Source organism: Corylus avellana, chromosome ca2, assembly GCF_901000735.1.
Source record: "Corylus avellana chromosome ca2, CavTom2PMs-1.0".
NCBI classification, from domain to species: domain Eukaryota; kingdom Viridiplantae; phylum Streptophyta; class Magnoliopsida; order Fagales; family Betulaceae; genus Corylus; species Corylus avellana.
The window spans coordinates 48,909,167-48,937,010 of NC_081542.1; the positions used below are offsets into that span (position 1 = coordinate 48,909,167).

The following is a 27,844-nucleotide window of genomic DNA, read 5'->3' on the forward strand; positions in this document are numbered from 1 at the left end:
AATCTCCCCAACCGACCGCACTACCTCATGAGTCCCAAGGAGCATGAAGAGCTACGCCGACAAGTGGAAGGGTTATTAACCAAGGGACATATCCGGGAAAGCTTGAGCCCATGTGCAGTTCTAGCTTTGCTTACACCTAAGAAAGATGGATCATGGAGAATGTGTGTCGATAGCCGCGCCATCAATAAGATCACAGTAAGGTATAGATTTCCTATTCTTAGATTAGATGACTTACTAGATCAATTGAATGGGGCAACAATATTTACAAAGTTAGACTTGAAGAGTGGGTACCATCAAATTTGGGTACGGGTTGGTGACGAATGGAAGACCGTGTTCAAGACACATGAAGGACTCTACGAATGGTTAGTAATGCCGTTTGGCTTATCTAATGCCCCTAGTACCTTTATGAGAGTTATGAATCAGGCATTCCGCCCATTCATTGGAAAGTTTATAGTCGTCTACTTCGACGATATCCTCATATATAGCTCTACCATTGAGGAGCACCTTCAATATATATGTTAGGTACTAAGTGTCTTGCGCAAGGAGAAATTTTACGCAGCCCCGGCAAAATGCAATTTCATGACGGAATCCTTTCTTTTTCTTGGGTATGTGGTGTCCAAGGACGGGTTAGCGGTGGATGAGTCAAAGATAGCAGCAGTTCGGGATTGGCCTCTCCCCACTACACTACATGAGGTCCGCAGTTTTCATAGGTTAGTATCTTTTTATCGGCGCTTTATTTACAACTTTAGTACCATATTAGCACCGATTATGGATTGCATGAAGGCGGGTAGATTCTCGTGGAGTGAAGCAGCCACCACCGCCTTCGAGTTGATCAAGGTCAAATTGACCACCGCTCCCTTACTAGTCCTTCCAGATTTTGACATACCTTTTGAGTTGCATTGTTATGCATCAAAAGTAGGCATTGGAGCAGTACTCAGCCAAAAAGGCAAACCGGTGGCCTATTTCAGTGAGAAGTTAAAGTGCCCCCAACTCAATTATAGCACTTATAATATTGAGTTCTACGCATTAGTACAAGCATTGAAACATTGGAGCTCATACCTCGCCTACAACAACGTCATTTTGTACTCGGACCATGAAGCACTTAAACACCTCAGCAGTCAAGATAAACTGTCATCTCGGCATGCTAAATGGCTTGTCCAACAATTCAACTTCACAATCAAGCACAAGTTCGGAGCATTGAACAAAGTGGCAGATGCCCTCAGCCGGAAATCATCACTATTAGTCACCATGAAAACAGAGGTACTCGGTTTTGAATTATTAAAAAATTATTTGTCTAGTCACCCATTTTTTGGTCCTATTATTGAGGAGGTGTCATCGGGCGAGCGAAGAGACTTCAATTTGTGTAATGGGTTCCTATTTAAAGGTACCCAATTATGCATTCCTAAAGGTAGTCTAAGGTTGAAAATCATCCAGGAGCGCCATTATGAAGGTCATATGGGAATGGATAAAACATTACAACTGGTGGCGGACCAGTTCTATTGGCCAAGTATGCGGAAAGAAGTAGACAAATTTGTGAAGAGCTGCAGAATATGTCAAGTGTCCAAGGGGTCGGCTACTAATGCCGGGTTATATATGCCCCTTCCTATTTCGGAAGGGCCATGGACCAACGTGAGCATGGACTTCGTGCTAGGCTTACCTAAAACCCAAAAAGGTAATGATTCAATCTTTGTCGTTGTTGATAGATTTTCAAAAATGGTGCATTTCATTACGTGCAAGAAGACCGCCGATGCGGTGAATGTCGTCCAATTGTATTTCAGAGAGATCTACCGCCTCCATGGCCTGCCATTGTCTATCGTATCCGACCGCGACACAAGGTTTCTTAGCCACTTCTGGCGCTGTTTGTGGAGATTATCCCATACTAAGCTTGATTTCAGCAGTGCATATCATCCACAGATGGACGGACAAACAGAGGTCGTTAACCGATCATTGGGAGCCCTACGTCGAAGCTTGGTGGGGGAGAATATCAAATCATGGGATCAAAAATTGTTCCAAGCCAAGTTCGCCTACAACCGTTCCACTAACAGGAGCACTGGCCATAGCCCATTTACCATCATTTATGGGAGTAATCCTCGTGCCCCACTGGATTTGGAACCTCTTCCTGATTTGAAGCGACCGCATGCTACAGCTGAGGACTTAATAGCTCAGATACACGCAGGTCACAAGTTCACCATTCAGAATTTACAGCAATCTACAGCAAAGTATAAGGAGGATGCGGATAAAAAGTGCCGTGCCATTGAGTTCGAGGAAGGGGATTTTGTATAGGTTGGGTTAACTAAAGATAGTTTTTTGTTGGCGAGTATAACAAGTTGGCTGCCCGCAAGATTGGTCCGGTAGAGATTATAGAGAAGATCAATTCAAATGCCTATCGGTTGAACCTACCTAGTCATATCAAGACATCTGACGTTTTCAATGTCAAACACCTTGTACCATTCACCAGTGATTCACCGAATGACGATCCGAATTCGAGGTCGAATTCTGTCCAACCTGGGGAGAATGATGCAGATATAGTTTAGAACGGCTTATCTTATCTTATCTTTTAGTCTTTTATTAAGTTTCTTTGTTAGTCATTTATTCTATCTTATCTTTTAGCCTTTATTTGAATTAGGTTTCTTTGTTAGTATTTTATTTGGTTTAGTTGTCTTTCGTAGACTTCTAAATTAATTTTATTTCATTGTTATTTTAGAATTAGGAGTCTTGGGCTATAAATAGATGCTTATAGCCTTTAACAATTCAGTTCTCATTGTTTGTTTTGTTTATCAATAGAGATTACTCAGAGTTTGAGTCTCTTCATTGTTTTCCTTAAAGCATAGATAGTCTCTATTGTTTAAGAAGATTTCTTTGATTTTTGTGATAGTCTCACAATCTTAAAAATATTTACCCCTTCAACTGGCTGTTTTCTTATTCACTACAATCCTACGCTGCATCACATATTAAGCATGCAAGCTCATACAAAATGTGATGATAACGCATCTGTTACATTTTCTTTTTGATGATGAGAACTAAAGGTACACCATTATGTAACAAAATCACAACCTCACCCTCCAAAAAAAAAAAAAAAAAAAATCATGAAAGTAGTTATTGCTTCTTGCTGGCTAACGTGTGAGTTACACGAAACTCTCAGATCAAATCTCAATAAATCATGCCCTTTCAGCCCTTGAAGAAACGAGGAAGGAGTTTCAGGATAGGAACCCTCTTCAATATTTTCTTCAAAAGGGAATGCACACCTCTGGTGAATGCAATGTACAAGGGGAACTGCATAAGCGCAAACACAGCTACGGGAAGGAATGCAGCAGTGTAAATCAGACTCGAAGTCCATCTTCTCTTCTCCAGGCGAATGATGAGCAGAATAGTCGCCGTGAAAGAAAGCATGGTGGCTGTCACAGAGAAGAAGAGTAAGGAGAAGCCGATCATCAGCTTCGAAGGGAGAGATCTGTGGAAATCTTCAAGCTCAAAAGGAGATGAGAGAATCGAGAGGAACGTTACGACGGAAGTCAAGGAGCTCGCAAGGGAGACCACGTCCATGACGGTGAAGAACAAGAAGAATGGACTGTTAAGGAAATGTGGTTGGCCACTGTCATCGTTGCCTCCCGGGACAGTGTAGGCAGCAGCAAAAACAACAGTGGCAACGAGAACGGAGACCGCAGAGCACGACTGCGAGGTCTCCTTTGTCCACCTTTGGGCCCTCTTGAGAAGGTCAGCGTGATTCAATTTGAAGAGCTCATCTGCAGTCTTATTGTCATTGTTGCGATGAATGACATACTGATTGGGAATTATCTTTTGCACACGCTGCATGCGTGGTCACAATGTATAAGAATATGAAATTTTGCCATGCATGCGTTAAAAAACAAAATACGATATCATCTTAGATATATCATAATAAATTATTAGTTATCTCATACATTAAAAAGAAAAAAGAATGATGAATTTAATAATTAATTACCTTAAGCCATTTCAACTCCTCCTGCAATTGGAGTGCAGGACCAGCTCTGGTTCCTCCATCATAGTCCTTCATGTCTGCGACGTGATGCAAAATAGTGTAGCCTCTCTTATCGATCCTTGAAACCAACCTACGGTCCATTATTATTTTCATATTCTTTACACGACGAAAGATTTCCCTTTGACGGTGGCGAATGGCCACATGCAATATGTTTTCCTCATCCTGACTAACGTGCTCAATTGCTTGAGGATGCACTTCAAGTATCTCATCAAATATTTCTTGTATTCCTTTGCTTGCCGCAATAAGCAATGGGGTGTAAGGTTCCCGATTTCTCTCACATCGTTCTTCCTCCCCTCCTCCTTTAATGGATGATTGCTCCCCTTTTTCTGATCCTTCGCCTCCTTTGCCTTCTTCTACCCCGCCAACAACATCATCGCCGGCCAAAGAGCTGAGTCTGCTCTCCCCAAGAAAATCGTCTTTTCTTGTGCTTTAAAACTGTCTGCCCACGTAGTGTCCATTTTCACTAGCATTTTGGTCAGATTTAGAGCTGATGCATGCGTTCTCTTCATCTTCCAAATTCTGTCGATACTCGGCCATTCTGTCCATTGTATATCATGCATGTGTGTGTGTGAGATATATATATAACAACTTCAATTCGACCTAACTTGTAAATCGTTTCTCTTTATATATATTTAGAAAAAATATTATGTTGAGCAACATCATATTTAGTGATTGGAAAGGAGGAAAATCATGAGGTCGAACCTTTAGCTAGGCGCCTCCATATAGCACAATGTAATCTTGAAATTGCTGCAGTTTTGTGTAAATTACATGGTTAGATGATATTTCTAATAGTACACAAATGAGGAATATATATAAGAATAAGTGATGAGGGGAAGTTATAATTATATAAATCAAGGTAAATAAACATTAAAAAACTAAACCCTATGGAATGGTAATCCATTCCGCATGTGCATCCGTTAGCACTTAGTGGTTCCATTTTTTTTGAGTCATTTTTCAGTATAGTCACGCTAATTAAGAAGAGTTATGTGTACAATCCTAGGTTCTAAATTGTTAGAATATTAATCAAATGATTTAATTCACTATTTTCTTTCCACTTAAGGTTTTAAAATAAGTGCCGATGAGAACATAATCTTTAATTTGAATCATGACTTTACAATTTATTCTTTATTTTAGTTAAATATTTTAACTATTGGGTCTCACTTTTTAAAGAGAAGTTTCAGCATGCATATGTAGAAGTGTTATAATATTAGTTAAATAATTAAATTGATAATTTCCAATCAATTTTTAGATAAGTGACAATATAACGTAAAGAGTGGGCCATTGCATAACAGAAAATATGACGAGTGAATGTTAGAAATGAATCCCTTATATTACCAGATTGATTTTTTTTTGATTGGCCAAGGTTACTGCTACCTTGGCCGTTCTCCAAATCTTCCATAAGTTGACTTGATAGTGTTAGATCAGTTTCATCGTCATCATCGTTGTCGTCGTCATAATGATAATGGGAAGGAAGCCCTGTAGTGTTTAATTAAGTTAATCATGTTATTATGTTGGGGAGTTAAAGCTTATATATATAATAATTAATGAAATTATACTGATAAAATATTGATTAAATTATTAATTTTTTTATTAAATTAAAATTTTAAAACAAATAATAATTTAACACGCACACAATTATAATGTGATCGATGATAGATCTCGTTGTGGACACATACACTTATAAAGCAGAGTCTCCATTTTTCCCATGCGACATGAACTCCTGAAAGCAGATGGCATTTTCGCTAGCAGGTGAAGACATGTCGTGTCATATGCTCCCTTTTTTGGTCCAAGTGCCTTGTCCTTTCTTAGTAACCAAGCGGCGGTTTCTGCATCGAAAAGATAAGGGATGGCTAAGCATGTTCTATTTGACATTAAGCACAACAAAGTAGATTAGGTTAAACTTTAAAGTTTTATATTAGTTATATTTTAGCTAATAATATCAAGTAATTAAGAGAGAGATCGAGAGAGAGACCGAAGTGTTGGCCGATGACAGCAATATGGAGAATGGACATGTTGTCATTCCTGTGGAAGTGATCACGTATATTATCCTCGACATATGCAGCCAAAAATTTGGCCATTTTGAAATGGCCAAGGGCAACAGCCCTATACAGCGGGGTTTCCCCAAGTTGGTTGCGACACTCGAGCAGCTCTCTGAGATGGGCCATATTGTTTCCACTGACTTTGTCAAGCCCATAAATCCCATGGAGTTTACGAATCAAGATCTTTGCTGATTCAACTTTGTCGGTGGCGGCTACCTCGTGAAGAATAGTGTTACCGTGAATGTTCTTCTTCGACAAGGTTTCGAATACCCTGTCGTTCGGTACGAGACTAAGTAGACGTGTAAGCAGTTCTGTGAATTCACTATATGCTGCGATATGAAATGCAGTGTCCCTGTCCACCGTCAGATAATCAAAGAGGTGGCTGGGATATTTCTCGTAGAACTTCGCCATGCCCAGCCAGTTTCCCTTCAAGACAGCCTGGTAAGGCATCTTCGGCTGTTGAAAGGTCGCCAAACTGACCGCCTCTTCATCTTTCTCAATCTCCAACTCCCTCCCCATCTCTCTGATTTCTCTCTCTTCTTCTCTTTCACAGTGTCTTTGTGAGATTAATGCTGTACGTGTTTCTTAGACAGCGCGCGATCTGTCAAGTGAGAGTAGAAACGAATCTTTTTATATATGCTTAGTTTTTGAATGTACTTTGCTTCATGAACTAATAAAGTCAGCCTGGTAAGGCATCTTTGGCTGTTGAAAGGTCGCCAAACTGACCGCCTCTTCATCTTTCTCAATCTCCAACTCCCTCCCCATCTCTCTGATTTCTCTCTTTGTGTCACTTTCACAGTGTCTTTGTGAGATTAATGCTGTGTTTCTTAGACAGCGCGCAATCTGTCAAGTGAGAGTAGAAACGAATCTTTTTATGCTTAGTTTTTGAATATACTTTGCTTCATGAACTAATAAAGTCAGGCGCTACAAGTATAAATCAAATAAAGACTAAATTTGATGCTCTAGCTTTTGCACGGAAAGTGCACGCTTAAAACCTTTATTCTAGGATTCTTGTAAGGGAAGATTGCTATACGATCGAATATTGTGTTTTTGGGTCTTCGCAAACACGTGTTGTTAAATTAAGATTCAGAGTAAGCTTCATTGTCTCTCAAGGATAGCTATTACTGTCTCGTGAGTCGTGTGAAACTTTTTTTTTTTTTTTGCCAAAATTATTATAAATATATATGTATAGTTTTATTTGGAATTTTTTTACCTTCATGAAAGACGGTAAAAAGAGTTTTACATAAAAAAAAAAAAAGAAGTGAAAAGAAAATGAATACATTTATTAATGCCAACTAACATTTGCTATTGTTTTAACAATATGAAAAATTGCTCATTTTCAATTTATCTTATTTTTAATCATATTTTGTAAAATTTGTTTATAAATCTAGCATTCTTCTAACAATATTGCTCGAGTCTATGCCCTTGTACAGTTCAAAGCACCCTATATATGGTCTAGATTAAACCACCAGATCGAATGATCTTGACTATTCAAAAATGAATGGCCATGATCTAATTACTATGTTAAGTGCCAAATGCGCACTCAAGGCGCTACAAAAGCGCGCTATATATAGCCCACTGCCATGCAGGCACACCCAAGCGCTTCACATTATAGTAGAGTATTCACTTAAGTAGATACATTCAAGGACTACTATAAAGCAATTTTTTGATGTGTGTTAGGCCTTGTAAATGCGAAGTTGTTTTCTTTTGTTTTTTTTTTTTCCATGTGAGACTTTTTTTCTTTTTTCAAAACTCTTTGATACCTTTCATTTAAAACGTACATTCACAAACCATAAACTATATACACACCATATCATTTATGGAAATCCAGAGAAGGAAGACAGGAGAAGCCATGGATTTGACATGTGAACCAAACCAAAAAGGAGGAGCAACGTTGCTGGCGTGTGCAGCACATGTGCGCTAGGCTGGTGTGGTGCACGCAAGCCAAACCAGAGGGTATATTGTCGGACGCAATGGAGTTTGGTCACGGTGGTAGGGTGGCGCGTGGGCGGTGGGGGAAGGGAGGCATTGTAGATCCGGCTTCCAAGTTGAACATAAAATAGGAGAAAAAAAAAAAAAAAAAAAAAAGAAAAGGGCAGAAAAGGAGAAACGATGGAAGGGCGAGGAAAGAAGAAAGATGAATTGAAAAGGCACTCTGACGTCCAGTACTAGGCATTCACTAGGGGAGGTGAAGACACTAACTAAGATGGAAATTATCTTACTAGCTAGGGAAAGAGAGAGACTAGCTCTTTGGAATTTATTGAAGAGAGCTGTAATATGGTGTTTTTCACGGTAAGGTTTTAGAGATGTGTGGCCTAATTTTTTAGAAAGGATAATATTATTTGTATATATATTTTTTTGTACACTTTTTTATTTGAAATTTAATTATTAAATTTGTTGGAACTAGTGGTTCATATTAGAATATCAGTGGTTGGTCAAGTAAACGGAATAGGAGTCTACTGGCCCATTTGTGTAATTAGGTTTGCAAGGGGAATGACTAGGTTGTAGGGTGCGGGGGCAAGGCCCTTGCACTACAGTACAGGGTATTTTGTGAATTTTCAAATATGTTCGTACAATTAGGGTTTAAGGTTTTCCTATATATATATATGTGTTATGATGTAACCTTAAATGATTAATAGCAAAATATAGCTGCACTTTCTGTGTATGCAGGCACATTGCCGAACCATCTTAAATTTGTATCTTAACTTTCCTTTCGATTCTATATTATTTATCATTGTTGTGCACGGTAAAAACAAAATTTAATTGAAAATCAATATTATAAATAAGAAATCCTCATAGAATTTATACAAATAACAAAGTTTTCCTCCAAACTGAATTAGTGAAACTCTATTAACTTAATAATATATGTCCTTAGATCATGTAATTTTTACATATATTAAAAATGCATGTCCTTTAATAAACTACTAAATGCATTTTTAATTGGATGAGTTTAAAATTACACGCACCGTTAATCATATTAAAAATACATTGAGAATCATATATTTTAAGACGGAGAAATTTTTTCAAACACAGGCATGCCCAAGGCCCCCTCTATGTGGGGCTATTTGGATTGTCTGTAATTCTAGAAGTCCTTCCTGTGTCCCTCAAAAAATGAGGTGGCTTTTAAAATCATTATTTGATCAAAAGTCAATAATGATTAATCACAAGCCAAATAGTGATTTTAAGAGCCACTTCATCCTTGGAGGGATACAAAATGAACTTGTAGCATTACTCACTTGGATTGTCTGTAATTCACTGCCAAACTCTATTTCGGATAAGGTTACCGATTATGTACCCCAAATTTACCAATGGGATACATTATTTGCACTTTTTTTTTTGTAAATATTTTTCATCTGCACGTTATATGTCAACTTAAATTCAATAACGATAATACACATAAGAGATATATACAAAACATATGCACAAGAGATATACAAATTATAATAATATCCTTTATTATTATAATTTGTATATCTCTTTTATTGGATGATGCAGAATACACTGAAGTACATCGCTAGAGAATTGTTTACGTACATGTTCAAGGTACAACTGATGATTAACTTGTTGCATTACTTTCATCCATGGGAAAATCCAAAGGTCAACTGTCATGACCCTCTCAAACGGAGAAATTAGAGTCCTCTAGTGAAGTCGGGGACTTGGCACATCGAGGCTGAGGGGCATTAGAGGAATCATAGGGTCGAGTTTTACAGTAGCTGAACATTAATTTGGTCAACCAAGATAGCACTGGAATACGACTGCAGCTCCAAGTAATTGCCCGCCTTATCTTATTGAGCAAGTACAAGCAGGTTGTTGATAGTGATTGATAGAGAGGGAAATATGAAAACGCAAAGATGCCAACTGGTAAGAAAGAGATGGAATTTAGGATAATTTTTCTCCAATTTTCCCCATTTTGTAATAAGAGGAGGACTGTTGCTGCAAATGCTACCATCATCACAGACACGGAGAGGAACAAAAATGTAAAGCCTAGCATCAGCTTTTCTGGAAGAGAATACGTAAAGTCTGCTAGTCGAAATGGTGATGTGAGGACCGAGAGAAATATAACGACTGATGTCAAAGCAAATGAAAGGGACAATACGTCAGTCACCGTAAAGACCACAAATAAAGGATGCTTTTGGAGGACTGGGATACCGGTCTTATTATCAGGGCCTCCTTATTATCAGGGCCTCCAGGTACTGTGTAGGCCGCAGCAAAGGCAACAGTAGCGATAAGAATTGCCACAACAGTGCATCCTTCTGAGGTCCGCTTTAACCATTCTGTGCTTGCTTTCCTGAGTTCTTTATTTGATGTAGCAAAAAACCCTTCTGCGGTTTGCTTCATATTGTTACGGTGATCGATTAAATGGGGTGGAAGGAATTTCTTTACGCGCTGCACATGAACACAAGAGTCAAGACAGGCCATATATTCTTATAATGAGAGCAATTATGCTTGTGTGCCCATATAAGTAAGACAAAGGGTACTAGAAATTAATTAAGCAGAAACCCCACCTCAAACCAAAGTAACTCTTGTTGCAATTCAAGCGCAGGGCCTAGCATCTTATCAGGCACATAATCTGTAACTTTTATTCCAACTGTATGCAATATGGAATTCCCTTCGTTGTCAATTTTTCGAACCAGCCTCCTCATTGATACTTCCGCTCTTTCTAGTAGCTCAAAAATCTTTAATTGGCGGAACTTGATCACTACATGCAATATGTTCCTGCCCTTCTCATCAATATGCTCCACTGCCTGGGGGTATATATTGAGTATTTCTTCAACAATCTCTATACAGCCGGACTTCGTTGCTAAAAACAAAGGAGTTCCTATTTCCCCTTCCGCTTGACCCAGTGAACTCATAAGGGTCTCAACTATGAGAGTACTACTACCATATTTGTGAAGCATAGGCTTACTTTGATCAATTCCTGGATAAGTAGCCGCCCACGAGGTATCTCTTTGTATTAAGAACTTGGCAAGCTTCACAGCCGGTGTATATATTTCCTCTCGCCTTTCAGTTTCAGTTGGTATCCGTTTGACTGAAGTACAATATTGTAAGTGGAGTACTGTACATTAAGTTGAGAAGTGCAGTAATTGTTTCATTTAAAATATAGCAGGCTCTTCAAAAGCATCTATCTATCTAAGCATAACACAATGATTTTTGTGGCAGAGAATTCTTCAGCAATTTAAACTTATTCAAAAAAGTAGTTTTAATGCACTAAATTTCATTTAGAGAAACGATGCATGCACTTTTAAGTGGACGCTCTCAAGTGCCGATTATCGGACATGATAGTTAAAAACATCATTAGATCCAAAATTCATGATCAATAGTGATTCATTTAAAATCTAATGATGATTTTCACTGTTATGTTAGCATTTTATGACTGTCCTTTGAATTTTTGTTTCTTTATTGTTTTTATTTTTTGGTGGAGGAGCTTTGAAAAGATTCTTTGTTTGGCTAGTCTAGTGCTAGTGCTCTAATTGGGGTGCTCAATGACATTTGGGGTTTGATTGGTTAGGGTTTCATGTTAGGTCAATGTCGGTGTTTATTGTGGTCAAGGTAGTTTTGGCCTGTAAACTGATGAAATGATTTAGTTTTAGATTACATTTGGTACGCGCAATGACTAGTCCATTATAAAAAATAAATAGCTTTTATTATGAATAAAAAAAAATGCATGGAATAAAACAATATTGATGTTAGAGTATATGATAAGAATAATATTCCAAGGCTAGGGGTGGAACCAGGATTTTCTATGTGGGGGTCCGAACCTATAAATATGCACACACACATATAGAGGGATTATATATATATATATATATATATATATATATATATATATATATACACACACATAAGATTCTCATATGCATTTTTAAAAATATATGAAAAAATAACCTATTTTAGAGACAAATATCCATTTAATAGAATAACTTCTATATATATATATAATTTGAAAGAATTTTACCCATCTAAAATTAAGGTATGGCATTTTAAATGGTACTTAGGGCCTTAGGCTGAAAAAGATAAGCCTAGCTCTTACACTGCCCACCTCTTAATTTCATTACTAATATCTTTATCTGGGCAGAACATATGCTAAATAAAATACCTAAAAAAGTTAGAATTGATGAATAGTGGCATGTTAAAAAAGAAAAGTTATGAGATAGAATTGTGAGATAGAACAAGTAAGTTCATAAAAGTACGATTAGATAAAAATGCATATGAGAATCTCTTTAAATAAAAATTTTTGGGGTTGCCACAGACCCCCCAACACAAGGATAGGTCCGCCCTGTCTAATGCTATTTCATTTCATATTCTTCTATTTAAATAAAAATTATTACTTTCCTTAATGGAATAGTCATTCTGTGTAACATAATCTTAGTTTTTTTTTTTTTTTGGGGGGGGATATATATATATATATGATGTGATTTATGACTAATACAATGTGTTTTTTTATTTGTTAGTTGGATGAAAAATGTGAGGTTAATTGGCCCCTGTTTGGAACTAATGGTAGCATGACTAGGGGTGGTAAAATGGGTACCTAACACGACCCGATTACGACCTGCGGGTACCCGTTACACGATTAGCCTATACACAGACATAACCCATTTAACTAAACGGGTAATCGGGTCTGACACGATTATGACACGAAAATAGTCGGGTAACCTGACATGACCCGTTTTACACGTTTAAAATAAATGGGTCTAATCGGGTAGACCCGACCCGTTAAAACCATAAACTATAAAATTATAAAATAAAAAAAAAATTGTAATAATAATACATCCATACACTGTCAATGCAAAAAATGGAGTTCCAAGATATTAAAGGCTTTAATAAAGGATAAGAAAAAAAAAAATGGAAAGTGACAGTAATTGTACTCCAAAAGAAATTACTAAACTCATGATTTCACCTAAACTTAAAACAAGCAAGCATACTAACTAAGTTCGTTTATTAAAATAATTTTTAGTATAAAGAAATTTAATTTTGCTCAAATGACATTCCGCTAAAAAAGAATTATGTATATTTCAACACAAAATATGATATCTGTAAACTGTTGAAATTAAATGTCTCATAACAGAGATGAATTTTGCAAATCATTTGAAAAAAAAAAAAATTAAGGGCAAAAAGCAAGAAGAATGTTTTTAAATTAAAATCATATAATTAAATATTTAAATATAAAAAAAGCCCTACCTAAATTTGTTGTCTTAGGCTTCAAAATCTATTAAGTCGGACCTACTCGAGGGGTTGGCTTAGACGCTTTGTTACTAGTAAGCGACTTGGCTATCATCAATACCTCATAAAGCATGAAGTCTAAGTAGGGACAAAACTAAAATTTCTATTTCAAAATGATCAAAATATGAATGAGATTGAGGGGTAAAATGTGTCAACATTTCCATCATAGCAATAAAGAAAAAGATAATAAAGAAATGCTAACAAAAACAAAATAATAATAAAAAAAAGAAATAAAACTCAAAACTACATCAACATTAAATTGATAATTCATGACAAAATACTTGTCCACTTGAAGTCTTGAAGTATACATGATCCATCCTATGTAATCAAATATATGAATTATGAAACATTACAAATATGCTCATTTTTTTATTTTTTTTTTTAACCCGGTCTGGTGGGTACCCGTCAGACCCGGACAGTAACCGGGTCTAATGGGTACCTGCCAGACCTGAACAGTAACCGTGTCTGGCGGGTCGACCCGCCAGACACGAATTAACCGAGTCTTAAACGGGTAGACCCGAACCCGATAAGGCCAAACCCAATACCTGTTTTTTCGTGTCGTGTTCGTGTCGGGTTCACGGGTCGTGTCAAAATTGCCAGCCCTAAGCATGGCCGGGGGTAGTCAAGGGGAAAATTATAAATTAATCAAGGGAATATCAATAGAATAGGGTTTAAGCATAGAGAGTGCACGAACCAGAACCGAAGATTTGCTCCTGGAATTCCTTTTTAGCCTCACGTTGAAAAGCTCTAGGGTTGCACGATAGCAGCTGAAGACCAGTCATCCCGTCCATGTCTCGTTCACCAACTAAGTGTTCGAAACGTGTTGCAATGGCCAGGGCCAAATCTGTTCTCCAATTTTATACAAAGGAAAAAAAACAATCAAAGAAAGTAATCTTTATATTAATTATCAAATTAAAGGGCATGGTCTTATACTGTTGTGGGTGGGAGAACTAATTACCGAAGTGCTGAACAAGGATAGCCATGTGTAGAATTGTAGTTTTATCACTCCTTTGAAGGAAGGGTTTCTGAGTTGCTTCATCGTAACCCATAATTTTTCCTGCAAGAAAGTGGAACACTTCCATTTTGCCATAACGGACTGCCCGGAAAAGCGCAGTCTCTCCAAGGTTCCGCATGCACAGCAGTCCCGGAGCTTTATCTAACACCTTCCTTACAACGGCGAGTGATTGGTTTGATGTGACAGCGTTGTGGAGGACAGTGTTTCCTACGTGGTTTTGGCGGGTCATTTTGTCTATATGGCGGTCAGGCAAGGACTCTAGAAGGCTGAGCACCAAGCCGGCTTGTTTGGAGTAAGTGGCCGCCTGGAGCACCGTGTCGTCGTGTATTGTCAATATGTGCAATCCTCGCTCGTCAACTTGTTCACACAGCTCTTTCACCTTCTCCGCGTCTTCTTTCAGCAACGCTTCGTACAGCTTCGCATTTAAATCATGGTTTCTAAGACCCTTGTTTCGCCTGGGACACATCGTTGCCAAGAGAGAGAGAGAGAGAGAGAGAGAGAGAGAGAACTCGAATGTGGATTTGTGTATAGCTTTCTAAGCCAGTTTATATAGACGACAGTTGGAAGCATAGCGATCATGCTGATTGCTTCTACAATTAATGCTGTGGATGATGCTCATCAAAATTTCTCTTAAAAGTTTTTATTAAGCTAAATATCTATATGCTTTCAAGGCTTAAAAATTAGGTTTGGCCTCTATCAAAATTAATTTTGACCTCAGAATGAATGAAAACTCCTAGTCCTGTGTCCCTCTGCTACTGGTGTATAATTCACTTAATTTCTCTCTTTTTCTCTCTCTTGGAAGCATCAAGAAAGGAATTAATTAAGCTTTTTTTTATTTCTTCAGAATCTCAATCTTGCTGTTAAGGAAAGCAATCAATTAACATCAGCTAAACAAAGAAGGAAACCCCAGATTCGTCAATCAACCAAACAAGAAAAGTACATCTGGCTGCAATTCACCATGTGTCTACACGCACAAAAATCAATTTCAATAGCTTGTTTTCTTCTTTTCTTATCTCATTGTGTCGTCTCTTATTTCCACATGGTATCAAATAATAGATACAAATCCTGAGAAAGTTCTTTTTACTCTGCTTTGATGTTTGCAGAACGGAGGGTCAGTTTGTACTCTTTTATTTTATACACTTTTTATTTAAATTGTTAATTATTAAATTTAATTAAAAATTAATAAAATAAATGAGAAATATGCGTAAGAAATACGCATAGAGTTTATGCTAGAACTTATAATTTAGAGAAGAGATGAGAATAAGGATGAGACTCATAAAAGATAAATGCTAAGAGTTAATATTTTCTTTTATATTTGATAAATCTCATATTACATATCAACTATTAAATTTGTGGTCTTTATGAATGTCCATAATCCACTAAAGGCAGCATCTCTGATTCTTCCCATAATCCCCCATAATCCACTAACCGTATAGCTTATGGCTCATTTCTAGACATGGTATTCTATTGTGTTTTTGGGTCTTTACAATGCATGTGTTGTTAAATTAAGATTCAGAATAAGCTTCTTTCTCTCTCAATGACAGCTATGTGGCAAAAGTACTGCCTCGTGAGTCGTATTAGATTTTTTTTTTTCAAAATTATTATTATTATATATATATATATATTATGAAAGACAGAAAAAATCAACTCACATTAAAAATACAAAAAAAAAAAAAGTGAAGAAAATGAATATATTTATGTTTACCACTTATCTAAAAATTTTAAACTGATAAGAAAAATATAAATTTAATAATTTAATCAAATACTTTAACAGATAATACACATAAGGAGATATACAAAACATATGCACAAGAGATATACAAATTAATAATACTTTCCTTTCCAAAAATAAGTTTCACCCTCATATTCTATCATGAGAGTGCATATACCATATATTAATTACGCATCATACTTTGATTTATTTGTGTACCCTGAAAATTTCGACAACTTATATTTTTTTGGATGATTGAAAATAGTCTTCATCCACGAGAAATTCCTTTTATACAATATAGTGGTTCCAAAGGCCAACCGTATGGCCCTCTCAAACGGAGAAATTAGAGATCTCTGGTGAAGCTTGGGAACAGAAATGATTAGTCTCCCGGTTGCGCCTGGTGGACTTGGCACATCGAGGCTGAGGGAAAAGGATCCTCTCCATTTCAAAATCCCTCCATTTCCTCCATTTAGTGCATTTTGAAGGGTAGTGTTGTCCAAAAACTTTAATAATGGTAGTGCATTTAAAATGCACTAAATGGAGGAAATGGAGGGATTTTGAAATGGAGAGGATCCTATTCCGAGGCTGAGGGGGGTTAGGGGAATCAGAGGTTTGAGTTTTACATGTACAGTAGCTGAACAAATTGGTCAGCCTTGATAGCATTGGAAAACGACTCAAAGGAATTGTATCCCTTGCCTTATTGAGCAAGTACTTGTAGGGTTTTGATAGTGAGAGATAGAGAGGGAAATATGAAAACGCGAAGATGACGACTGGCAAGAAAGAAAGGGCATATAGGAGAACTTTTCCCCAACTTTCCCCATTTTGTAACATGAGGAGGACTGTTGCTGCAAATGATACCATCATCATGGACACAGAGAGGAACAAAAATGAAAAGCCTAGCATCAACTTATTGGGAAGAGAAAGCCTGAAGTCCGCTAGTCGAAATGGTGACGTAAGGATCGAGAGAAATATAACAACTGACGTCAAAGCAAATGAAAGGGATAATACGTTAGTCACAGTAAAGACCACCAAGAAAGGGTGATTCAGGAGGACTGGGATATCAGTCTCATTGTTAGGGCCTCCAGGTACTGTGTATGCCGCAGCAAAGGCAACGGTAGCGAAAAGAACTGCTACAATGGAGCATCCTTCGGCGGTTCGCTTTAGCCATTCAACGGATGTTTTCCAAAGATCTTTATTTGTTGTAGCAAAGAATCCCTCTGCAGTTTGCTTCATATTGTTACGGTGATCGATTAAATGGGGTGGAAGGACTTCCTTTACGCGCTGCATGCGTACATGAACACAAGACATATTATAATATAATTAAATAATTAAATTTATAAATAACTCTATCTTTATCATTTGCTTCCTAGTAACAAAAAGGGTAGTAGCTAGACAGAAGAAACCCCACCTCAAACCAAAGCAACTCCTGTTGCAATTCAAGAGCAGGGCCTTGCATCTTCTTAGGTACATAATCATTAATTTTTAATCCAACTGTATGCAGTATGAATTTCCTTCCTTGTCAAGCTTTCGAACCAACCTCTTCAATTCATTGGTACTTCTGCTCTAACAACTAATAGCTCAAAAATCTTTAACTGGCGGTACTTAATCGCTACATGCAATATGTTCCTGCCCTTCTCATCAATATGCTCCACTGCCTGGGGGTATATATTGAGTATTTCTTCAACAATCTCTATACAGCCGGACTTTGTTGCTAAAAACAAAGGAGTTCCTGTTTCCCCTTCCCCTTGGCCGAGTGAACTCATGAGGGGCTCTACTTTAGGAGTAATATTACCATATTTGTGAAGCCTAGGCTTACTCAGGTCAATTCCAGGATAAGTAGCCTCCCACGAGGTATCTCTTTCTATTAAGAACTTCGCAAGTTTCATAGCTGATTCATATTTGTTCTGAAGCTTTTGAGCTTCTACAAATCTGGCTGAGTTACAATGTAAGTTGACTGTACATCATGAATTTAAGAATTCAGTAATTGTTGGATATAAAATTTGTTTTTCTTCAAGGGAAAAATATAGCAAGTTTCCCTAAACCATGTAAGCACATATAACACAATGATTTTTGCAGAGAATTCTTAATTCAACTATGTTCTAAACTTATTCAAAAAAGTTTTCACGCACTAAATTTCATTTAAAGCCACATTTTCTTCCAAAGTCACTCTTCTCTATTACTTTTAAGTAGCATATCCATCAATTTTACTGAGTCTATGAGAGGTTTCTTCTAAAAGCAACTTTACATATCTGCTGAATTTATTTACTCTTGCATCTCTAAATTAATTGTTAAGGAAATAATTAGCTGTAAAAACCCCCCCACTTAGGTCAAAGTGAGATAGTGTGGTAGAAAATGATATTTGGAGGTAATCAAAATAGTAAATTTTGAACTTGAAAATATGCTCACCGAGCTTAGTTGGATGACCACGACGTGAACGCTGAAAATAGCTTTATGAATTTGGGTGATTTATGATGGCATTCACATCCTTAGAAAATTTGGAGCTAATTATAAGGGGATCGGAACTCGTTTGAATGAAATAAATTCAATCAAATGAACAGAGCAATTCCACACGTCGACAGGAAGAAACCTGCGACGATTGGTCAAACACAGGTGACAAATCAAACAAATACAAATTTAATTCGATTCAAAATAATTTTGATTGAACAAAAATCACACACAATGTGTCACTCGAACTTGCGAGTTAGGACTTCGGCAGCCATGGAAGAGGAAGCCGCTAGCTTCCTCGCTTCCTCCTCCCCCCCCTTTTTTTTTTTTTTTTTTCTCTTTTTCCATTTTCCTTCATCTCCCTCCTTTTCTTGCCTCATCAGAGGCAAAACATGTCTCTTTAGAGACCCTACCTGCCTCCTCGAAGGCCTTATCTTTGTCCAAAAATTGCAACGCCTCATCTTCCACTGCAAAACCTCCGATCACTGCCATCCTCAGCCCCTCCAAGTCTAGGTATCGCTCTCTTCTTGAAATTTTTGGGTATGTTTTTTTCAAAATCTGCTCTCTTGTTTTCAGGAAGTCTTGGATGCTTATGAGCCACTCCAATGGGTTCCTGGCCGTCTCCGCTAGCCTCTACCACCGGCGTCCCACCCATCTAACCACCACGCGCCGATGTGTGTTCAACACGTTCCTACGAGTAGATCTTACTCTCGGGCGCATGCCCTCCAAGCACTGACGCGTGAGGCCCTTTTCTCGCCACTCCACCTCTAACCACCTCCTATGCAGATCTTCTGGTTCCCTCACCGGCTCGTGGCCCTGTGCGACTACTCTGACTACTCCTTCGTTGCTGTTTTTTGGACATTTTACTCGGCTTTATAGCTTGGTTTTTTATTCTGTGTTGTTATTCTGTAACATGTTTGTGTTGCTCTTTGTTAAACCCGATCTGGTTAGGTTTTAGACTCTTTGTAAGTGAATATCTTTTTTTATTTTCTTTTTAGAAACTTTTTTTTCACTGTGCATTTAAATCTCCATGGCTTTTTTGAAAGTCTGTTTAGATTTTTCATTGGAGTATTCGTACTTCTAATAGTTATGTTCATCAGATTACGCCACGGCAAAAAAATTTTTAGGCTGCATTCGCAGATGTTTACCATCTTCACTTGCATTAAAGAGTCTGTAGTCTATTTGAATTGGGTTTTTTTGTCTAAACTTATTAACTTTTATGTGTTTGTCCTATAACTTTCTTATACTTAAATGAATATCAGTTTATTACAACAAATATATATATATATATATATATATATATATATAAAAGAAAAGAAAAAAGACTTTCGAGTTAGGTGAGGACGCAAATTCGCAAATTCACTTGACCATATTTAATGCAAGTTCGATTGAACGAAGATTTCATCGACGTGTCAGTCAACATGTGGGGCTAAGTAGGGATGCGACAAAAGCGCACTGTCATGTGTCAATCAGCATTTAATGCAAAAGTCGATTGAACAAAATGAACAGTAATCAAACAAAATGACTATTTTTAAGAGTTCAAACAAAACAATAATTTGGGTTAAATATCTCAAACCCCCCTAAGGTTTATTAGCTTTATTTTTTTTTCTCTTGGAGTTTCATTTTTATCACAGGACCTCCTGGGGTTTTGATAAAAGACCAATTTAGTCCATTCGTTAGTTGACTGTTAAGACTGACACGTGGACCAATCAGATGTTGACGCGTGTCACCTATTTAATTTTTTTTTTTTTTAAAAAAAAGTATTTAAAAAAAAAAAAAAGGAAAAAACTGGGGGTGGTCGACAGTTTTTTTTTTTTTTTTTTTTTAAAAAAAATTAAATAAGTGTTACGTGTCAACATCTGATTAGTCCACGTGTCAGTCTTAACGGTCAACTAACAGTCAACTAACGGATAGACTAAATTGGTCCTTTATCAAAACCTCAAGGGGTCCTATGATAAAAATGAAACTCCAAGGAAAAAAAAAAAAAGTTGGTAAACCCTAAGGGGGTTTAAGGTATTTAACCCCAATAATTTTGGTTTTCATTCTACTTTGTTCACAGTGAGTCAGAGAGGGTTTTTTTAACGTATTTCTTTGGAATCAAGTCAAAATCTTGACATTTGTGTGAGGGTTTGTTACACTAAAGACTTTCAAACAAGATTCTCAAAGACTAACTCCGAGGGTGAGCATTTTTAAAACTAAATACTACCGTATATATAAATACAATTGTGGTAATGGTAAAATAAATGATATATATAGACTAATTAAGGTATTAATATGTTAGAACTGTTTAGAGTATACAGAAACTGTTAACATGTTAGAATAAACTAATTATGTCTTCGAAAATGAATAATGAAAGTTTTAGTTAACATGTTGAGATTATATAGAAATGAGAATATGTTGAGTTGTATGGTGTGCTGCATGGTCGTTATGATCATGACAAAATTTTATTGAAAGTTTAAAGAAATTGTAAACAAAGGTAAAATTAGGGTTAATGATAAAAATATGATTTTTAATACTATAAATTGATGTATTATGCATGCAAATGGTCTATTAGGATTGTATGAGTTAAGAAAAGAGAAAGTATTTTCAAGCGAACGAACACAAGAAAGAACTTGGAAACTAGGATTTTTTAGACTTTAATCGAACAAACTGGATGTTTGTTCGAATGAAATGTTTCATAGCAGTTAGAAGAGTCTTTTAATGAATAAAAGTATGATGTTTAAACATCATTATTTTATAGCTAAATTTAGCTATAAAATAATGAAGATGAGTTTGAACATGTGCTTAAAGGTTCAAACCAATTATTAATCCCAAGTTGTAATTAAGTATATAAACTTATTAATTTTACACTAACGTACGTATTTTACATGTTGCATGATATGATTAACATGTCTTTAATGAAGAGACGAGTTTGAAAGAAAATGGTTTCAAAAAGAGATGGGGTTAGAAAGGAATATAGGTTTTGTGAAAGAAAGAAAGAAAGTGATTTTGTGGAAAAGAGATTGAAAAAGTGTGTTGAATAATAACCTCTGGTAGTTAAGTGCGGAAAATACTCTTAACAAATCCTTTGATGGTTAAGTGATAAAACGAACCAGAACCGAGGATTTGCTCCAAGAATTCCTTTTTAGCCTCACGGCGAAAAGCTCCAGGGTTGCATGATAGCAGCTGAAGACCAGTCATCCCGTCCGCGTCTCGTTCACCAACTAAGTGATCGAAGCGTTTCACAATGTCCATGGCCAAATTTGTTTTTCCAATTTTCATATAAGCAAGAAGAAGTGATCTTTTAATTTAGATTATGAGAAATGCTATTTAATAGATTGCTATACAACTGACATACAATTTGTATAATATGTGAGTAAAATTCAGTCATTATTTTTTTTAAGCTCTCATTAATCTTAAGGCTGATTTTTACTATTTCAGTTATACATGACAGGATCATATATAACAGTCTACTAACTACCATTAAAAAATATATGGCCTTAGGATCGATGTTGTGGGTGGGGATAACTAACCAAATCGCTGAACAAGGATAGCCATGTGTAGAATTGTAGTTTTATCACTCCTTTGAAGGAAGGGTTTCTGAGTTGCTTCATCGTAACCCATAATTTTTCATGCAAGAAAGTCGAACACATCCATTTTGCCATAACGGACAGCCCGGAAAAGCGCAGTCTCTCCAAGGTGGTTCCGCATGCACAGCAGTCCCGGAGCTTTCTCTAACACCTTCCTTGCCACGACAAGTGATTGGTTGGATGTGGCGGCGTCGTGGAGGATAGTGTTTCCTACGTAGTTTTGGCGGGTCATTTTGTCGAGATGGCCGTGAGGCAAGGCGTCTAGAAGGCTGAGCACCAAGTTGGGTTGTTTGGAGTAAGTGGCCGTCTGGAGCACTGTGTCGTCGTGTATGGTCAATACGTGCAATCCTCGCTCGTCAACTTTTTCACACAGCTCTTTCACCTTCTCCGGATCCGCGTCTTCTTTCAGCAAAGCATAGTACAGCTCCGCGTTTAATCTATGGACTTTTCTAGCATCCTTCTCTCCCGTGGGAGACATCGCTTCAATTCAAGTGTGTCAACAAAGAGAGAGAAAGAGAGAGAGAGGTTCGAATGTGGACTTGTGTGTAGGTTTCTTGAGGCACGTTTATATATATAAAGATAATTGTTGGAGGCAAAGTCCTGATTCCATGTAAAATGCTGTGAATAATTCTTATCAAATATATAAAGTTGGGTACCCTCTGTCAATCGATCTCTGTTCACCAACAACTAGACGATTCGTAGTCTGTGTTATGCTATTAATTTGTTTGAACATAATTTAAAGGTGATGATGCCTCGTTTCATTGCCAGCTTGCATTCGGAAGAAATTGGAATAAGATCCGCTTAGCACAATTAACTATTTAATAATATGAGCATAAAAAAAAGGTTAACTCAGATGCTCATTTTTTTAGGGAAAATGTTATCTCTATATTACTTTATTCCAATACTTTTAAAATGGGAGCACTTCTAAACTTTATTCTAGGATTTAATCTATATATCTCGATCTGGTCATAGAAGATGATGCTTGTTCGATGGATAAGTAAGTCGTATTTATCTTCCAAGTCTTCATAGGGCTGGCCAAATACCACTCAAACAGTCAAACCCGACCCGACCCAAGCGGTATAAGTGGCTTCCGACTCGGTTCGGGTTCTGTATCCATTTTTAAAAAATATGAATTCCAATCCGAATTGATAATATATCCAAAATTTAAAAAATAAAAAATGGGTAATATATATTTGTTTTTTCAAATACTCTAATCTAACTTTCATCGGCAGCTACAACCGTTTCATTTTGCACCACTCTCATCGTGATGTAAATCAAGTTAATTGCATCGGGAGAAGACGACATTGTTTGCACAAGGTCTAATTAGGCAAATTCCAACGAGCCTCTTCATGGTGAATTTTAGGAATAACTCCACTGAATCTCGGTCAAAATGACAAACGATCAAAATTCAAACAAGCACAAGGCAAAAACGACTAGTTCAAATCTCTGTTAAGTTAGAATTAGTTCAAACTAGTAGTAAATCTAAGATGTCCATCAAAAGGCCAGTAGTTGGCAAAAGACATCACAAGTCCTAAACTATTCCTCAAAAAGTTCAATTTTTCAATATTCTTATTTTGTACATCACATTAATCATTTTTTATTACTATTTAAATAAAATAAAAACTACAAGACAATTTTTTTTTTTTTACTATTTCATAAAATAAATTAAAATTTTATATTAATTACACTCTCATGTTCAATTGGAAGGCCGATTGTCTTGATGTGATGACAATCTCTCAAATCTCTTGATGTGCATTTTGTCTTGTTTGTTGGGCACTCGGGACAATGGAATAGGCCTGCAAGAGCATGGGCATCACTAAAAGTCGAGAGTCGAGACATATTATATTTTCTCATTATTTTATTATGTATTACGCAAGCTGATCGATCATACAGAACGTTATCATAACAACTGTGTCAATTCTTTTTCTCATACTGATCAGAGCTAAAAATTCACCATTACAAGTATCAAAATCTACTCCAAAAATAAAAAAACAAAAACAAAAACAAAATCCAAAAATACGAAGAAGAAAAAAAAGCCCATCCTGAAAGGAGTTATTGCTTACTCACACTTCAAGTCTCAATAGATCTTGCCCTTAGAGGTTTTGGAGAAACGAGAGAGGAGATTCAAGCGACGAAGCTTCTTCATTATTTTCTTTGAAAGGGACTGCAAACTACTGGTGAATGCAATGTATAAGGGGAACTGCATAAGTGCAAACACAGCAACAGGAAGGAATGCCGCAGTGTAAATTAGAGTCGAAGTCCATTTTTTCTTCTCAAGGCGAATGATGAGCAGAATGGTTGCCGAGAACGAAAGCATGGTTGTTGTCACAGAGAAGAAGAGCAAGGCGAACCCCACCATGAGCTTCCGAGGGAGAGATTTGAGGAAATTTTGTTGCTCAAAAGGAGATGTGAGAATCGATAGGAACATTACGACAGAAGTCAAGGAGCTTGCAAGGGAGACAACGTCCATGATGGTGAAGAATAAGAAGAAGGGAGAGTGAAGGAAAATTGGACGACCCGTGTCATCATTGCCTCCCGGGACGGTGTAGGCAGTCGCGAAAACGACAGTGGCGACAAGGACAGCAACCGCAGAGCACGACTGAGAGGTCTCCTTTATCCATTTTTGGGCCTTCTTGAGAAGTTCAGCATGTGTCTCTTTGAAGAGCTCGTCTGCAGTCACATCGTCATAGTTACGGTGCATGACATAATGGGAAGGCATTATCTTTCGCACACGCTGCATGGAGACATTGTAAAAAGAATTAATGACTTCTTTTTCGTTCTACAAGACACCGCAAGGAAATGTTACATGCTAATTATAATAATCTTCTGTTTGTTTTTTCTTTTTTACACGAAGAACTTTCATAAACAAATCTTACGTTGGAAAATAAGAAATTTTACTTTATGCCACATCAAAAACACTTTGCTAAATTAAAAATATTAAACATGTACTCTCAAAACACATTAACAAACATACGAGTGGATAGGTTAGTAATGGTATAATTATTTGTATGATGCATGAGTATTGTTCAACTTTAAATCAGAGATAAAGTGAAATTAGAGTTCAAAAATAGATCTCCGGATCTAATATCATGATAAACTTTTAGGTGTCTTATAAGTTTAAATCGATGAAAAATTATAATAAATTTAATAACTTGATCAATATTCTAATTGGAATACGTACAAAGACAATTAGCAAAATTAAATTTATGGCAGATTAAGTACCTCAAGCCATTTCAACTCCTCTTGCAATTGGAGTGCAGGACCAGGTTTGGTTCCTCCATCATACTTGGTCATGTCGGCAACATGATGCAATATGGTGTAGCTTCTCCCATCAATCCTTGAAGACAACCTAGAGTCCATTATTTTTTTCATCTCCTTTACAAGGCGAAAGATTTCCCTTTGACGGTATCTAATGACCACGTGCAATATGTTTTCCTCATCCTGAGTAACGTGCTCAATTGCCTGAGGATGCACTTTAAGTATCTCATCAAATATTTCTCTTATTCCTTCGCTAGCAGCAATAAGCAATGGGGTACTGTAATTAATCGTCCGATATCTCCCATAGGATCCCCCTCCTCCTTTACCTCCTTCTGTGGTACTGTTGGATTGTTCCCCTTCTTTTTTAATAGCATCGTCGTCCAAATTACAGTCCGATTTCCCCAAGGAAATCGTCTTGTCCTCTGCGATAAAACTGTTTTCCCATGTAGTATCCATTTTCGCTAGCAATTTGGTGAGTTGTAGAGCTGCTGTATGCGTTCCCTTCATCTTCCAAAGTTTATTGATAACCGTCCATTCTGTCCATGTTATATCGCGCGAGTGTAAGAGAGATATCACTTATCAGTATCTTGAGCATATACATGGACTGCAATCTATATTTTTAAGGAAAATACATTTAACAGATAAAGTGATGTGACAATGTTTTATAGTCATTGGATATATTTGTTTTTTAACATGTGTGCAAATCCAAGAGCTACTAAACCTTGACACATCAAAAATTTATGAAATGTTTATATAATATGTAACATTAGTACTCTTAAAAAAAAAAATCAGGAGGTGGCACCTTTAGCTAGGCTGCTCCATATAGCACAGTATATTCTTGAAATCGCTGCAGTTTTGTGTAAAGTAATTACATGGTTAGAAACATACTTCTAGTAGTATACAAATGAGAAATATAAGCGCAAGTGCTATTGAGGAGAGGCTATAATTAATAAATCAAGGTAAATAAACAAAGAAAAACTGAAGCCCAGAGAATAGCAATCCATTCTACAAGTGCATCCGTATGTACATGTTAAGATTTATAGATTAAGCTTAGTTTTCTTTTTGTTAAATTATCAAGTTCCTCAAAAATTTAAGTTGATAAGAAATAGTTAATTTATTCATTCCATTAATATTCATTTTTTTTTTCTTTTTTAGTTTAGAGCGAAAAAACTGGAAACGTATTTAATTTCCTAAATTCTAAACGATCAGTAACTATTCGGTGCTCACGAGGTATTCCACCCGTGAAAGAATCCTTTTGGCATATATATATATATATTCACAAGACTTCTTTTCACTGACACAAACTTTGAACAAGAAATATTTATCATTTCCTCCTGTCCATTTTCTGGAGTCACTTTTTAGTCTCGCCACACTAAGAAAAGGTATGTGAACGAGGATATATAGGTTTTTTATTTTTGTTTTTATTTTTTATTTATTTAATAAGTAAGAATTTATTGATCAAGAATCCAAAAGCAACCAATAAAAAAAAAAAGACGGCCTAAAAGTCTGAGGAAATCTACACAAACAAGCGTCTAAAAAAACCTAAAAAGGGCATCCAAAATTAAATGATTATAAAAAACTCCAAGACCCACGTTTAGAGCCAGAGGGAAGCTTCTTAAGTGGTATCATTATTGGGTATCAAGAATAAGAATGATGAGTGGATATCAAGAACAAGAAGGAATCTTTAAGAGGTAATTCAATTGGTGGTAAATTACGTGTTATAAAGTAAATGTCACTAGTTCAAATTTTCTCCTATTTCATTGCACGGGACATATCAATAAAGAAAAAGAAATAATCCCTTGCATACAATTACCAGATGGATGTTTATGAAATTGGCAGAAGGTACTAGTGCCTTGGCCACTCTCCAAATCTCCCATTGGACTTGAGAGTGTTTGGGCTTCATCATCATCACTATCGCCATCATCATCATGCTGATATGCAGGAAGGCCTATGACAAGATCGATCATGCGTTTTGAGTGTACTGAAAATGCTTTCGAGTCAAAGTAAATGGAGCCACACCCAAAAATAAAGAACACAACATAACAGTACGTAAATCGTAGTTAATGACATACAATCATAGAGGAGAGTCTTCATTTTGCTTATGCGGGATGAACTCTTGAAAGCAGATGGCATTTTCGCCAGCAGGTGAAGACATGTCATGTCATTGACTCCCTTTCTTGCTCCAAGTCCCTCGTCCTTTTCTAGTAACCAAATGGCGGTATCTGTATTGAAAGATAGAGACCGTTAAAGCATGCTGTTAGATAATATTATATTATTATTATTTACTTTCTTTGGTATTCTAGGGTTACTAGGTTTACCTTTCCTTATTCTACTAGGTCTGTATTATTCCTTTCCTTATTCTACTAGGTCTGTATTATTCGCCTATATATAGGCCTCTTCTGTACATTATATTTTGTGATTCAATATACAACCTTATTCTCAACATGGTATCAGAGCACAGGTTCTGAATCACCTCAAAATTTTTCCCGTCTAAATATTTTTCCTCCGGCACCGCTAGTGTTATCCGGCGAATCCTTCTCTCTGATCCTCACGGTTCTCTATCTTCTC

The 27,844-nt window shown here is 36.7% G+C and overlaps 2 protein-coding genes and 2 pseudogenes across 2 annotated transcripts; all 4 read right to left on the reverse strand.

The window, feature by feature from the left end:
- Positions 1-3,168: 3,168 nt before the first annotated feature.
- Positions 3,169-6,576, reverse strand: LOC132170140 (protein ACCELERATED CELL DEATH 6-like). The gene is made up of 5 exons (XM_059581040.1): positions 5,991-6,576; positions 5,695-5,844; positions 5,393-5,494; positions 3,962-4,434; positions 3,169-3,807 (listed from the first exon to the last, which is right to left on the reverse strand). The coding sequence occupies exons 1-5, from the start codon at positions 6,574-6,576 to the stop codon at positions 3,169-3,171; spliced, it is 1,950 nt and encodes a 649-aa protein (XP_059437023.1).
- Positions 6,577-9,673: 3,097 nt separating this feature from the next.
- Positions 9,674-14,759, reverse strand: LOC132170141 (ankyrin repeat-containing protein At5g02620-like; annotated as a pseudogene).
- A 374-nt stretch (positions 14,760-15,133) lies between these two features.
- Positions 15,134-22,496, reverse strand: LOC132170142 (uncharacterized; annotated as a pseudogene).
- Positions 22,497-24,095: 1,599 nt separating this feature from the next.
- Positions 24,096-25,732, reverse strand: LOC132170143 (ankyrin repeat-containing protein NPR4-like). The gene is made up of 2 exons (XM_059581041.1): positions 25,241-25,732; positions 24,096-24,752 (listed from the first exon to the last, which is right to left on the reverse strand). The coding sequence occupies exons 1-2, from the start codon at positions 25,730-25,732 to the stop codon at positions 24,096-24,098; spliced, it is 1,149 nt and encodes a 382-aa protein (XP_059437024.1).
- Positions 25,733-27,844: the final 2,112 nt, after the last annotated feature.